At 44.3% G+C, this 16,499-nt stretch overlaps 1 protein-coding gene across 1 annotated transcript in view; it reads left to right on the plus strand.

Moving 5' to 3' along the window:
• Positions 1 to 16,499, plus strand: part of ENPP3 (ectonucleotide pyrophosphatase/phosphodiesterase 3) — a 236,545-nt gene that overhangs the window by 147,063 nt on the left and 72,983 nt on the right. Inside the window, exon 14 of the mRNA XM_088443058.1 lies at positions 6,621 to 6,652. Within this exon, the coding sequence (XP_088299184.1) occupies positions 6,621 to 6,652 (32 nt within the window). The remainder of the gene's footprint in view (positions 1 to 6,620; positions 6,653 to 16,499) is intronic.

The following is a 16,499-nucleotide window of genomic DNA, read 5'->3' on the forward strand; positions in this document are numbered from 1 at the left end:
ACAACTCACGGATACCAGTATATACCAGTATACGTCATCTGAGGCAGAATCCTCTAAAACAGATGATAATACGGGAAATAGCACAGCAAGTGCCAATTATGTATCTCCTTTTTTAGAGTCCTCCAGGGTCAAACCAAGATATCGGACAAACAAAGGAGGCCCACGAGGAGGGGGAAGAAGAGGAAGAGAGAACAGAAATTGGGAAACACCATTACCCCAACGTCAATCACTAAGGACCAACAGGAGGAAATTATTAATAATCTTCAAATAATTAACCTCTCTAACATCTTACTCTCTCCTGATCATACATCAGTACTAACTAAGGGCCTCACTTTCTCACCTACCAACATGATAAATCGTTTCGAATGGGAAAACGACTTAAATCTCTTCGGGAGGAAGTTACTTCTCACAAAGTTTTTTGCCAACACAAGGAAGGACAGTATTGATGATCGAGGAGCCAGTATTAAAAACTGGCCCAACAGTATGAGCGTATCGTCAACGCTACCTACCGCAGAACAATGGCCAATTAATAGTACTGCTACCAGTGTTGATACAATTTGCCACTCCAGCCTTTCAACTGATGAGGAATTAGAGGTATTAGCAATACTGGAAGATCTGGAGGATAAATCCCAGGCGACAATAGATCCTATTAACAAAATTAGACCCCTCTGTAAAAAGAAATCTTCCTTCTATCCACAGGAATACATATGTCCAGAGGTTAGGATATTTATGGACCTGGTCTCCAGGGATCTGGACACCCTGGTCCAACATGACATTGGAGGAACAAGACAGAGGGTCAATCATAATCTAAATCAAAATGAGCATAAGGCCTTGAAAGAAATTAGAGAATGGCCTGACATTCTAATTAGGCCATCTGATAAGGGTGGCAATGTAGTCATCTGGCCCCTCGACAAATATCTGAAGGAGGCACTTCACCAGCTGGGGGATGAACAATGCTATAAGCATATGCTGTTCAACCTGATGGAAAATTTCACTACATTGTACAATAGGATCATCGATAGAGCAAAATCAGAAGGAACAATCAATAAATTTGAACATGAATTCCTACAGGTGTTACATCCTAAGATACCAACCTTCTATCATTTGCCCAAAGTACACAAAAATCGGGAAGAACCCCCCGGCAGACCTATAATATTTGGCATAGGTATTCATTGATATACATCTTAGGCACCATGTAGTCACCTTGCCATCCTATGCCAGGGACACCTCGGATGTGCTCAGGCAAATTAATGATTTAAAGCTAGATGAAACTCAATGTTGGCCAGTATTGACGTCGAGTCTCTATATACCAGCATAAACCATGACCAGGGAATGACAGCTGTTAAATTTTTCCTTGATATGGAGGGGACCTCTGACTTCAAAGATTCAATTCTGAAACTCCTCGACTTCGTACACTTTTGATATTTTTCTCATTTGTCTTCGTCTTTATCTAAGTATTGTTTTCATATTTTAACCTTTGCTCATCGCAGAGACCCACTTTATATTACATATTATATCATTATTAAAAGTTATGTTTTAGAATTATTTAGGTGTGCCCCATCTACTAGGAGTACTGTCCACTCTTTTTTCTGTCTCTCCTGGAGGGGGCAGCCCGAAAGTTGACAAGCATGATATTATTCCCTTTCCGACGGCCCCTGGTGAAGCATAAGCAGGGCAAAGACCGTGCATGCACCGTATGCCCATGGACCTGAACCAGGAAGCAATGTGATAGTTTTATGCTATCACACTGCTACCAGCTCTTCACCAGGACGTGCTCTTATAAGAGATTGTTAGTAAATTTGCATGAAAATATTAATTTTCACATTGCGAATTTACATTAAAAATATTTATCACATCCACATTATAAATACAGATTGTGAAAATTTGCCCCTTAGGATAGTAACTATGTTATATTTTTATTAGAGATGAGCAATCCAGATTACCTTGAATCCGGACCACTCCAAATGTCATAATCCGAACCGCATCCGATTCCTGGCTCTGGGTTTTCCAGATGTCAGACCTAGACCGAACATCATCCTTCCAGCGTCGCATACTTGCAAGTTTAGGATTCCATATAAGGAGCAGCGGCCGGGACTCGGTGCCATTCACTTCGGTCCAGTCAAGCTTCAGCATGTTGCGCTCTACTCTGCGGTTTCCAAGTGGGGCTGTGTCCATCTCTAAGGGGCTATGCTGCTGGGACTGTGTCCATCTCTAAGGGGCTGTGCTGCTGGGGCTCTGTCCATCTCTAAGGGGCTGTACTGCTGGGGCTGTGTCCATCTCTAAGGGGCTGTACTGCTGGTGCTCTGTCCATCTCTAAGGGGCTGTACTGTCACTATATCTAGTGGCAAGCTGTATCCAGTCCTCTTAGTCTAATTAGTATAATTCCATCACAATGGTGCTGCACTGACTCTGCAAGCCCAACCCACTGTGTTCACAGTTTGACTCCATTTTTGTCCGAAAAAAACTTTATAATACTTTTTAAAAAATTTACTTTTTTTATTATCAAAAAATAAAAATTGTTTTATTTGTACTGTTATGCTCACTGCACCCCAGTATGCTGTATTACCCGTAAAAGCGGTCTGACTCCACACAGTGTGAGCCAAGCCAAGTACCCAAGAGCATGTGCAAGGTGGTCAAAATTTAATGGAAATGACTGAAAATGAATGTTACTCTAGGAATAAAAAAGGCCCAAATTATGTGATTTTAGCTTTTTTTTTTGTCAATTTAAAAAGAAATGCAAATCCAAATCCAAACCTAGTCTCAGCGTTTTGGCAAATAAAAGTCCAAAATCGGAAAATGAATCAGAGTCCATTCCAAATTCAGCAAAAATGGTCCGGCACACATCTTTAATTAATTAATTAAATTTTAATTATTCATTATTTAAAATTAGTATATTATTAGAGACTTAAATAATAAATAATAACAAAAGTGAAACATAAGCAAAATATTTGAAAATATATAGAAGTGAAAAAAGAGTTTAAAGTAAGGGTTCAGATTTAGAACAAGGCTATAATATATCCACCTGTATCCTTAGAGTATTACTGTATATCATATTATACCTTTGGGAAATGTGACACTTATTCACTTTATTACATTGTTATTGTTATCCACTTTATTATATAATCAAAGTTGTCTATTCTATAAGATTTGGGGGCCTATTCATCATCACTTAATTTTGACAAAAGCAGGTGAAAAAGCACATTCAAATTAAGTATTCGGGCCATTCATTAAGAAGGTGAAGCAGGAGATATCACAGATATCACAGATATCTCCTACTTACCTTCTGTTTTCGGAATAGCCTGCTGTCCCCACATACTAGTATGGGGACAGAATTCATCAAGCCCCGAAAATATAATATTTTTGGAGCTTGACTGCGGGGGCATTCGCCATCTTCAAATGTCGAATACCCCCGCTTGTTCTTCACCGCCCGCTGTTCCCTATGGGAAGAGGGTCCAGCTTGCGAAAAGGGATCCTTTCGGATCCCTCCGCCCCTGTCTGGCTCTTTTCGCCGGATGTCGGGGCTCTTGTGCGCATGTGTGACCTGTAGGTCACGTATGCACACCGTCACTGCTCCGAAAAAATTCACTGCTCACATCAGCTGCCACCACCCCGGAGCAATGATGAATTGATCTGGTGACCGCAGTGAATTAGGGTGTTAATTATCGGGGTCCGTTCAGACCCCGATAATTAACATCATGAATAGGCCCCTTAGAACCTAACTTAAATTAAAAATGTAGTATTCAATCTAGTCCTGTTAGTTGTAGGTAATCTTCAAGTAGATTGAGATGATCAGTTAGTAAAGTTATCTTTATCATTTGTTATGTGTTATTTAAATGTTGTTAACTGCCTTCTTAAAGATCCTGATTGAAACACATGTTAACTTTAAGCTATGCTCCGTTAATACCTCTAGCATAACTAGAAGTATATATTTTAACTAAACGTCTTATGTTGCAAGAAGGGTCACACAGTAATATCATTAATTGTGTGTAAATTCCTTCTTCTGAAATTGTGACATATGAAATGTAGAAGATGACATAAAAAAATAAAATAAATTAGACAGTCTCATTTTTTCAAATGTTATAAATGCTTATGCTAGGGTTTTGTTTTTCACAATTGAGCATTTAATAAACCTACCACAAGTATTCCATCTGAGTTTTTCCCCATTGTAGATACAAGGAATTTGCTACTGTCTTTATTGATACGATTATAAGGGGTTCATTCATCATCACTACAATAGCAGGGAAAAATTAACATTTTCACATACTTTTGTCGAAATTAAGGATTGGGGCTATTCATTATAAAGGTAATGCAGGAGATATCACTGATATCTCCTGCATACCTTTGAGTCCTAATCGGGCCCGCTGTCCCCATATACTACGTATGGGGATCTAAATTTGTCAAGCTTCAAAAATATTATATTTTCGGATTGCGGGAGCATTCGCTATCTTCAGAGCTGAAGCTTACTCAGCCTGTTCGGGTCCTGGTCTCTTGCAACACCAGGAATTCTGCATCCACTGACACAGGCCCTGACCTTGTCCCTCCTGGAAAACGGGACGATACGCCCCAGTTTCCGGGAACGGTGGTCAGCCATGACCCCGCTCTGCCCCCCCAAACACTGCAGCATATCAATCGTGCTGCGGCTTTGAGGGTCTGCGAGTGAGATCGCTGGGCCCGTTCTGCATATGCGCAGAACGTGTCCTGTGCATGCGCAGTCCCGTAAACATTGGAGATGTGCGCTAACCGTCGGGTTAGAGTTAATCTCTGAATCAAGCCCATTGTTTAATAAGCAGAGGAGACCCACTACTGGGAGAGGTACAGTCATTAAGGATACTATTCATTTTTACAGCTACAGTATGATCCTGGCCATCCACTACATTATCAGGCAGCTCCAAGTCAGCTTGTAATATGGAGAAGAATTCTTGAAAGTTGTCTCAAAATATTAGGACTTATTATAATGTTAAAAGACCCCATGATAGTTCATAATTTTTTGTAGCCACTTAAAGTTGAAATTTAATTTAAGGTTTTGGCATCCTGAGATGTGATGTGTAGAAACATTGTCTCTGATTTTGATGCCAGATATTTTGCTGTACCTTTTCATGAGTTTATAGCATATTTGCCTACTTTTGAAAAAGCATTTCAGGGAGATTGTGACAGCAACACCTATGAGTGTGGCAGTAAAAGGACATGTACTGCTACATTTGAGAGACGTGTGATAAAATTAACTGGCATACAAATGTAAATGAGCCCCAAAGCAGTTTGGAAGATATACTTGTTGATGAAAATACACTGATACATTCCAGAAAATGTATGTAGCCATAGGGATCATTGTGCCTTATAATTATAACCAATGCAGGGAAATGATAGTAATGATCCCATATGAATGTATATATCTTTGTTGTATGTATATATATATATATATATATATATATTATATTATATTATATTATATATAACACCTACATAATTGGGGTAAGGTGCAATCAGGAAGATTGCTAGACTCTTCAGGGAGTCAGGGAGATTGCTACTATTTCAAGGAGTCTCCATGACAATCAGGGAGAGTTGACAAGTCTGGTTGGGATGTAGTTAACTTACCTACAGGTACAACCGGCATCCTGGTGCCGGAATAACGACAGAAGTGGACATACCGACGCCAGAATCCCGAAAGGATTTAGGCTTAGGCTAGGGGATGGGGAGGCTAGGGTCAGGTACCCCCAGGGGTGGGTTAGGGTTAGGCACCAAGGGGGGAAGGTTAGGTTTAGGCACTAACGGGGAGGGTTAGGGTTAGAGTTTTAGTGTTAGGATGTAGGAACAGAGGGTTAGGTTTAGGGAGAGAAGGGGGGACAGTTAACATACTTACTGCACCCTTGTCGGGACCCTGAGCATCGGGATGCCGCTGTCGGTATATTGACAGCAGGCATCCCAAGTGCTGGGATTTCATACCAATTCCATCTGGTTTATAGAGGTTGGGTAGTTAGAGTGTGTCAATAACAGTAGAATGCCATCTGCAAAGAGAGAGGTTTGTTCCCAAACTGCACTTCCTGGATGTGAGAATCAGACCTAATGTGTGATGATAGTGGCTCAATCACTAGGGAAAAGATCTGGGGAGATAGACACTGTATCATATGTGATACAGTAACTTTGGGCACCTGTGAAGAAAAAGGGAAAAGAGCAGGAAGTAATGATTGTCCTGTATTGGGTTTGTAGGGGTCAGGGAGGGAGCTGGTTTGTAGGAGAGGGACGTTTGGATATTTGCCAATAAAAGCTGGCAGTGGGAATGTATCCTATATTCTAAATTACCATATTGGTCAGAAGGATGGCAGAGTCATCCGGCGGATCATAAAAAAAAACAATGAGGGCTGTCTTGGGGACCATTAGTTTATAGCAAGAATCTGTAGTGATATAAGGCTGTATTTGGAGATAGAGGTTATAGGCATAGGAAGTGGGATGAGTATAGGAAGCTAGGTAGCAAGATGAGATATCTTTAACTTTTACCAGAATTCTGATAGAAACATTCTACCCCCAATAATGGATTCATGTACAGCATGAATGTGCATAAATAATACTTGTATAATATAATAAACTGGTTATTAATGATGAGCCTTTTCTCTTTTTTTTAACAGTTGATTCTGAAGGAGTAGTGAAAAATCTTACTGTGAGTATTTATTTTATTTTAAATATAGATGTTTTGTTTGTGATATACCAGTAGAGTATTCTAAAGGGAATGCCAGCGCTCTGAATGCCGGGCGCCCGCATCCTGATGCTAAGTATTAGGGTTGGAGGGAGGGTCATAGTTAATCACTATGGTGAGGGTTAGGCCCGGGGGGTTAGATTTAGGCTGCAGGGGAGAGGGTTAGGTTTAGGCTGTTGGGGGAGAGTTGGATATAGGCTGTGGCGCGGGAGGGTTCAGTTTAGGGATATGGTTAGGGTAAGCCTATTTACCGATCGGTGTCGGCTTTTTAACCCAGTCAGGATGCCGGGTCGGGATTCTGAGAACCGGTATCCTGGGTGCCAGCATACCGTACCCAACCCTTCTAAAGCACTGAAACAGGTGTAGCAGTGTTTCTATTGTCTAGTAATTTCAATCTTAGGGTTTATCAAAATGCCCCTTTCTTCTGGGATTAGAGTGAAAAATAAACCTCATCTATCACAGCAATGTATCAAAGAAATATCGCCTGGTCAGCTGAGATGGGTTGGTCTCTGTAGATATGTAAAATATACTGTACACAACTGGTACTTTGATACTGTATGATACTGTACATACTGGTGCTTTCATTTGATGTGATACAGTAAGTTGTCTATTTTTCAAAATGATATGCTATGTCGGGCTACCTTATTATTCCTTCACATTTTATGCATTTCATTCAAACTAGTAAAAAAAAAAAAGTATCATTTATAACAAATATAAACCTTTGCTTTACTGTAAGTTCATTTTCTTGCAATTGGAATTTTAATTGAAAAAATGAATATTGGTGAGAAGCTAAAAAAAAAATATTATTTGTTAAAAAGATCTGTTGCTGCCTCATCTCTCATCTCCATGTAGTCTCAGGGAGCTCCACAAAGCTGGTGAATGTTTACTATAAAAATGATTACAATAAACAAAGAAGTTGTTTATAAGTTATAAATATCTTCTTTGTATTATTCTAATCATTTTTATATAAAATCTCAGGAGTATGACAGGGAAGGCTCTGGCTACCCTGACTGCACATCCCTTATATGCTTGGATGATATTGTTTTGTGAGCAGGCACCACGGCCAAAGCATCAGATTATAGAAGTGCCATGGTGCAAAGTTACTTGCTTTTTTGCTTTGCCACAACTCAGTATCAGCCTCTGGGCCCTTAGAAGAGGATCTTTGCAAGCAAAGAGGGCTTCATTCAGATGCGGCCGTACGGTCTACGACCGCACGGCCGCCTCGATGTTTGTCCAGTGCGCATGCGCACAAGGGAGCCAGCTCCTTCGTGCGCATGCGTGAGACCCGCTACGACCGACAGCGCCGGTCGTAGCGGGTCTCTTTCCAAAGGGGGCGAGCTGTCGATGTTGATTGACAGCTCACCCCGTTTGGAAGGCGGGCCGGGGGGGTGGCAGCCCAAACGGAGGCGTTCCCATGGGAACGCCTGCCGTTTGGGGGAGGCCCCACTGACATCACTAGTGATGTCAGTGGAGAGCTTCCAGCTCTGACAGAGCCAGAAGCTCTCCGGGGCTTACGACAAGTGAGACCCTACCCTAGGGTCTCGTCGTAAGCCCCGATGGTCGCGATGGTCTATGACCATCGCGACCATCACCCTAGCAGTCGTTAGAGCTGTGGGTGTAAACCCACAGCCTAACGACCAAAACAGAGGCGGCCGGTCAGGATGCAAGAGGCCGCCCAGTTTGTGAGCGACCGCTTGCATCCTCCGACCGCCTCTGAATGAGGGCCAGAGTCTCAAGGATGGAGAGCTAGGTGAAACCCGTGTTTTAACCTTAATGGGGAAATGTGACAAATAAAAAGTTGCAAATACTAATAAAAAGCACTCTAAGGTAGTGCGATTGCAGAGTTCAGAGAAGTCAGGGAACTGGGAAAGGGAGCAATATCTGGAATTAATTTATTATGTATAGTTCAGCGTCTATATGCTGTGGGGTCAAGTCCTAGCAGGAAAGCCAGGTTATTTCATAAGGGTATCATTCTACTGGGATTGTCTATGAGTGGATTGCATGCAAACAGATTACCCTTCAGCCATTCTCACAGCATTACTGGATTTCCCTTTCAGTCACTGTTCTGCATACCTGGATATTCAATTCACTTTCACAGCCTAATTGGACTCACCTGATTCATCTTTGTCACTGACCTGGACATTTGTTTACTACCATCCACCTCTTCTTCTCCTCTTCTCCTTCAGTTATACATATTAAGTCTGTCATTACTGGTCTTAGTTATATTATTGTTCATGTCTACCAACATTCACATTAAACAACCCACCTTTCAGTTTAAACCTGTTCCGGTGGCTGCTCCTGTTTCCACCCCGGTCCACAACAGTCCCTAACACCAAGGAATTGTCTGTAGACCTCCGAGACAGGATTGTCTCGAGGCACAAATCTGGGGAAGGGTACAGAAAAATATCTGCTGCTTTGAAGGTTCCAATGAACACTGTGGCCTCCATTATACGTAAATGGAAGAAGTTCGGAACCCACCAGAACCCACCTTCCTAGAGTTGGCCGGCCGTCTAAACTGAGCGATCGGGGGAGAAGGGCCCTAGTCAGGGAGGTGACCAAGAACCCGATGGTCACTCTGTCAGAGCTACAGCATTCCTCTGTGGAGAGAGGAGAACCTTCCAGAAGGACAACTATCTCTGCAGCAATCCACTAATCAGGCCTGTATAGTAGAGTGGCCAGATGGAAGCCACTCCTTGGTAAAAAAAACACATGGCAGCCTGCCTGGAGTTTGCCAAAATGCACCTGAAGGGCTCTCAGACCATGAGAGACAAAGATTGAATTCTGGGCCTGATTCAGAGCCGCTCATAAGTGGCCGCTCGTTCGTTCTGAGCGATGTTTGCACATCTGCGCATGCGTATGGGTTTGAGTACGCATGCGCGAACCAGTCAGTGCGGTCAGAAATCGTGTGCTCGCAATATAGGGAATGCCTGGTAATTTGAGTGACAGGATGAGGCGTTTGTGGGTGGTAACAGGGGAAGGTGCTTGAAAACAGGGAGTGGAGATCCGAACGCAGGCGTGCCAAACTGACAAAACGGGCGTTTTATGGGTGTGCATAATTAACAAAGCAGCGTCATCGACCACGTCAGTTGGGTGTCTTTTAGCCAGAACTGCTCGCATGATTGCGGTAGGAAAATCCAACCACAAGAATAGCGAGCAGTTCATTCGCCTTTCGATGTACTCGATTAATCTAATAAATTGCGGAGGTGACGTATGACGCGAGCGGCCAGGGGGCGTTTTTTAAAAAAAAAACGTCCGCATGTTTTGTTCGCTCGTTCAGACCTTGAGTCGTCAACAGACCGCAAGGAGCGAACGGTCAATTTAAATAGCCAGCCCCTTTTTCTGAACGAGCGAGCGCAAATAGCGTCTGGCTCTGAATCAGGCCCTCCGCGCCTGATTCAGTGCCGCTCGTAAGCGGCCGCTCGTTCGTTCCGAGCGATGTTCGCACATCTGCGCATGCGTATGGGTTTTAGTACTTATGTGCAAACCAGTCAGTGTGGTTGAAAATCGTGTGCTCACAATATAGCGAATACCTGCTAATTTGATTGACAGGATGAGGCGTTTGTGGGTGGTAACAGGGGAAGGTGCTTGAAAACGGGGAGTGGAGATCCGAACGCAGGCGTGCCAAACGGTCAAAACGGGCGTTTTATGGGTGTGCATAATTAACAAAGCAGCGTCATCGACCACGTCAGTTGGGTGTCTTTTAGCCAGAACTGCTCACATGATTGCGATAGGAAAATCCAACCACAAGAATAGCAAGCAGTTCATTCGCCTTTCGATGTACTCGATTAATCTAATAAATAGCGAAGATGATGTATGATGCGAGCGGCCAGGGGGCATTTTTTACAAAAAAACGTCCGCATGTTTTGTTCGCTCGTTCAGACATAGAGGCGTCAACAGACCGCAAAGAGCGAACTGTCAATTTAAATAGCCAGCCCCTTCTTCTGGACGAGCGAGCGCAAATAGCATCCGGCTCTGAATCAGGCCCTCTGTGGCATGAATCCCAGGCATTATGTTTGGAGGAAACCAGGTACCGCTCATCACCAGGCCAATACCATCCCTACAGTGAAGCATGGTTGTGGCAGCATCATGCTGTAGGGATGTTTTTCAGCGGCAGGAACTGGGAGATTAGTCCCGATAGAGGGAAAGATGAATGCAGCAATGTACAGAGACATCCTGGATGAAAACCTGCTACAGAGCGCTCTTGACCTCAGACTAGGGCAACGGTTCATCTTTTAGCAGGACAACGACCCTAAGCACACAGCCAAGATATCAAAGGAGTGGCTTCAAGACAACTCTCTGAATGTCCTTGAGTGGCCCAGCCAGAGCCCAGACTTGAATCCGATTGAACATCTCTGGAGAGATCTGAAAATGGCTGTGCACCGACGCTTCCCATCCAACCTGATGGAGCTTGAGAGGTGCTGCAAAGAGGAATGGGAGAAACTGCCCAAAGATAGGTGTGCCAAGCTTGTGGCATCATATTCAAAAAGACTTGAGGCTGTAATTGCTGCCAAAGGTGCATCAACAATGTATTGAGCAAAGGTTGTGAATACTTTTGTACATGTGATTTCTTAGTTGTTTTTTTAATTAAATTTGCAAAAATCACAAAACGTTTTACACGTTGTCATTATGGGGTATTGGAGCTCATTCAGAGTTGGTCGTGAGCGCTGAGCGCTCATGACCGACTCGATGTTGCCCCACAGCGCATGCGCACGACGGAGCCGGCTCCGTCGTGCGCATGCGCGAGACCCGGCTAACGACGGGTGATCCGTCGTTAGGGGTCTCATCATAGACAGGGCGAGCTGTCGATGTTGAGTGACAGCTCACCCCGTTTTCTGGGCGGGCCGGGGGCGTGCCTGGCCAAACGGAGGCGTTCCAGTAGGAACACTTGCCGTTTGGGGGCGGCCCCACTGACATCATCAGTGATGTCAGTAGGGAGCTTCCTGCTCGATCAGAGCAGGAAGCTCCCTGGGGCTTAAGGTTGACGAGACCCTACCTTAGGGTCTCATCGTAAGCCCCGATGGTCGCGATGGTCTTGACCATCGTGACCATCACCCTTGTCGGTCGTTAGAGCTGTGGGTGTTAACCCACAGCCTAACGACCATCATGGAGGCGGCCGTTCAGGATGCAAGTGGCCGCCCTGTTTCAGAACGACCGCTTGCATCCTATGACCGCCTCTGAATGAGGCCCATTGTGTGTAGAATTTTGAGGACAAAAATGAATTTATTCCATTTCGGAATAAGGCTGTAACATAACAAAATGTGGAAAAAGTGAAGCGCTGTGAATACTTTCCGGATGCACTGTGTGTGTGTGTGTGTGTGTGTGTGTGTGTGTGTGTGTGTGTGTGTGTGTATATATATATACACACGGAGCATTGTTTTTATTGATCGAGTGCCGGGTACTCTGGTTTTGCTATATATATATATATATATATATATATTTATATATATATATATATATATATATATATATATATATAGGGCTGATTGAAAAGTAATGAGACTGCCTCTGTTTTTCTGTCTCATAGCTAGACGTGGTAGCACTACTGTATGCTGGTTATTGTGAAGCTCATACATCGATGTGTCTGAGCCTGTTGTTGGACTGCTGTGGTCGTCTTTGTTTGGTCACAGTGAGTGGAAGATCTTCATACGTTTTGTCATGGTGGCTGAGGAAGACGTGTCTGTGAGATTACGTTAGAGATGTGTGAGATTGGATATTGTGTTAAACATGGAAAAAGCGGAATGAAACTCATGAAATGTTACGGCAAGCATACGGTGGAAAAACAATTAGCCGTGCTGCAGTATTTTGGTGGTCGAAGCACTTCAATGAGGGTAATACGAGAGTAACTGAGAAATTGTGTTGTGGGAGATCGTCCACTGCGGTTACAGATGTCAATATTGCCAAAGCTGCGTAGATGTTGCAAAATGACCGAAGGTTAATTTTACACAAACTTTCAGCTTCATTTTACATCTCATTTAAACGGGTTCAGCATATTGTGACAGAGAAACTGAAAATGCATTGCGTGTGTGCCAGGTGGGTACCCAGAAATCTCAAAAAAGAGCAGATGCGACGATGAGCTGAATTGTGCAAAAACTCGAATGTCAGAGCGGATACCCGATTTCCTGACATTGATTGTGACGTATGACGAATCATGGACTCGTCATTATAATCCGGAATCCAAAAACAGTCCAGTGTATGGAAACACGCGAATTCACCTCTGCCCAAAGAATTCTGTGTGATTCCTTCGGCGTGCAAAGTCATGCTTCTGCTGTTCTTTGATGCATACGGTATGATCCTACAGCACTGGATTCCCCATGGACAGACAATTAATGGTGACTACTATGCAAACGTCCTGAAAACCCATTTGGGTGGAGCCATGAGGAAGAAATGACAACATTTGCTGAAGAAACAGTGCTTTTTGCTCCAAGACAATGCCCAACCACATGTTGCTGCTGTTGCATTGGCAGCACTGACTGAAATTAATGGGACAGCACTGGAACACCCTCCATATAACCCAGACTTAGGGCCCTGTGATTTCTGGGCATTCCCAATCCTGAAAAAATAACTGCGCGGAAAGAAGTTCTCAACAGATGATGAAGTGAAAAATGCAACAGCTGCAACACTAAAAGTGATGTCACAAAACCGTCTACTGCACGACTTTCAGTTGTTGAAACACTGTAAAAAAATGTATTGAATGTGAAGGACGCTACTTTGAAAAAGAAAAATGTTCAGATCCTCTGGAGTAATTTGATGCTGAATAAAAAAATCAGTCTCATTACTCTTCAATTAGGGGGTGGGGGGGAGGGAGAGAGAGGGAGAGAGACCAATTTAAATTGATAAATATTCCCATTTAGAGATTATTCTTGTTATTTTATTAATATTTATATGTCTTTAGCTCATGATGTTGCAGTAGCGGATAGTACCACAAGGGGTCATTGGACTCTACAAAATATTTTGTGCAGCACTATGTGTAAGGGAAGGCTGTAAGTATGTACATTGTGTTAATTTGATTCTTTTTTGGAACAGATCATTTTCTGGGTATTAATGTAATTTTTAATCAGTGATACAACACAGAAGTCTGCATAAAGGTTAACACCTAATTTTAGTTTTCCTTTAGCAATGTGCCTCCTTTTACCTGTGAGAATAATATAAGCTCATGCCATCCATGGATAACTGAAGAGAAATAATTAATATAGAATGCAATCAACCATTCAGATCATGAGTGTAGCCCCACTTCATAAAGCATCTCTTGGATAGATTTAAAAAGTTGAGAGACTGATGTTCAATCAACCCACACTTCTATATACTGTACACTTCTATATACTGTACACTTCTATATACTGTACACTTCTATATACACTTCTATATACTGTACACTTTTATATACACTTCTATATACAAAGTGATCAGAAAAGTCTACCCCAGGTTACTATTGAAGCAGGATTCCTCACCTTGGCTCCCCACTGTTTGCAAAATGCAGCAGAGCCCGACACTCATTATGGGGTATATTTATTAATATATGCTGTCTGCCCCAATATTAAGGATTCCTTATCTCCGCAAATTGCGGTAAAAAGGAATCTATATTTACCTGAATGTATTATCGATCACTTTACCTTCTGCTTCAGCCAGCTGCTACACTACTTTGCATGCTACGACATATGGTGGCGTATGTGCGAGCGGGCATCAGCAGGGAGGGATCCTAAATTCTGCAAATGTAGCCCATAGGTTACAATGGGCTAACACTAAATAAAGATGGTGTTAACTGTCGGAGCCAAGTTTGGAAAATCCTGCAGCACAGTAGCCCCCATAGAAAGATAATGGGCTGCTTCTGCTGTCTAAAAAGAAGGGGCAGTGGCCCCCACTTATATTGTAGTTCGGTGTGAGCAATACATCTGAAAGCTGGGAAATTTATCTACGGGATTTCATGTAAACAAAAAGTCCCCAGATATTTACAGGTGAACAACAAGCTGAATGGGCTCTGGGCCTGATTCAGACCCGGTCGCGAGCGCTGAGCGCTCGCTCCCGGGTCGATGGTGGCCCACTGGGCATGCGCACAGTGGAGCCGGCTTCATCGTGCGCATGCGCGAGACCCGGATAGCGAAGGGCACTCCATCGCTCCGGGTCGCGCAACAAAGGGGACGAGCTGTCGATAGTGAGTGACAGCTTGCCCTCTTTGGTAGGCGGGTCGGGGGATGGCCGGGCAAACGGAGGCATTCCCGAAGAAACGCCTACCGTTTGGGGGCGGCCCCACTGACATCACAAGTGATGTCAGTGGGAGAGCTTCCGGCTCAATTTGAGCCGAAAGCTCTCTGGGGCTTGTGGCCACGAGACCCTACCACAAGGGTCTCGTCGCAAGCCCGATGGTCGCTCGCTATAGCTGTGTGTGGTCACCCACAGCTATGCAAGCGGCCAGGAGACCGCTTCAAAAAAAAAAAATGCCCTGAGTGAGCGCTCTGTCAGAGCGTCCGGCTCTGAATCAGGGCCACTGTTCCCAAATTTCAACTATTCCATCTGTGAACGTATATTTTTAATACAAGGTGGATCATTTTGATGTTTCAAGCATTATTTTATCAGTTACACAGCGGCGGAACTACTGGCAGTGCAGCCGGTACCTTGCACCGGGGCCCGCCGTGTGAAGGCCCATAGCCACCTGCATCCGACAGCGCCACTGCATCCGCCGCCAGTGTCCCTCGGCAGGGCCGCCATCAGACTCTAGTCCCGGGCCCTGACAGAAGGGGGCCCGGCAGCAAATCACAAACCGGCAACCAGACAGAGATAGCATGGCAGCTTTTCAGATTTAATGCCGGCCGCCGGCCAACACAGCTCGCGGACCGGTGGACACTCCTAATTGGCTGCCGGTTCGCAAGCTATGATTGGCCATCGGCTGCGGGCAGTCAAAGGGAGTCAGAGGCGGAGCCTAGGAACTGGGAGGTCTGGAGCAACGTTTTTTTTTTAATGCCGATGCCGCGCATGACGTCATGCCGCTGGTTGCAGAGAAGCCAGGACCGAGCCGTCGGAGAAGAGGAACAGCACAGGGGGCAGCAGGTAAGTATTGGCTGGGGAGGAGAGCCTCGGTATGGGTGGAGGTTGGGGAGAGCTGGAGATGAAGACACTGGGCAGAGGGGCTGGAGATGAAGATGCTGTGGCTGTGAGACACAGGGGCTGGGGGCTGTGAGACACAGAGGCTGTGGGCTGTGAGGTACAGGGGCTGGGGGTTGTGAGGCAGGGACTGGAGCTTGTGAGGCACAGGGGCTGAGTGTTGTGAGACACAGGGGCAGGGTTTGGGGCTGAGAGATGCAGGGGCTGGGTTTGGGGCTGAGAGACACAGTAGATGGGTTTGGGGCTGAGAGATGCAGGGGCTGAGGTTGTGGCTGAGAGATGCAGGGGCTGAGGTTGTGGCTGAGAGACGCAGGTAAAGTCTTACCCATCTGAACTGCACAAGTGTAATGGTGGTACTTTATGTGGAAGTTGCTATTTCAATGTATTTTATTTCAATTATACTTTTTTAATGTATTTAATTTACATCTGGCTTTTCCAACATATTTTATGTGGACATAATGTAATTATGTGTATATATAGGCAGCACTCCAGAGACTTCTACCTCTGTGAACAGACATGTTTTATTTTCAACATTTCGGGGTTACATCCCCTTTATCAGGATACACACAGGGTGGGAGGGGCCCAAAGCATATTCTTGCACCTGGGCCCACCACTCTCTAGTTCCACCACTGCAGTTACACTATACATAAAAGCATTTTTTGAGTGCATTTGATCTTGATCTGTATTTACAAGGTTATTACAAACTACCATGGAG

This window comes from Taudactylus pleione, unplaced genomic scaffold, assembly GCF_031769625.1.
Source record: "Taudactylus pleione unplaced genomic scaffold, aTauple2 ptg000326l, whole genome shotgun sequence".
Classification (NCBI taxonomy): domain Eukaryota; kingdom Metazoa; phylum Chordata; class Amphibia; order Anura; family Myobatrachidae; genus Taudactylus; species Taudactylus pleione.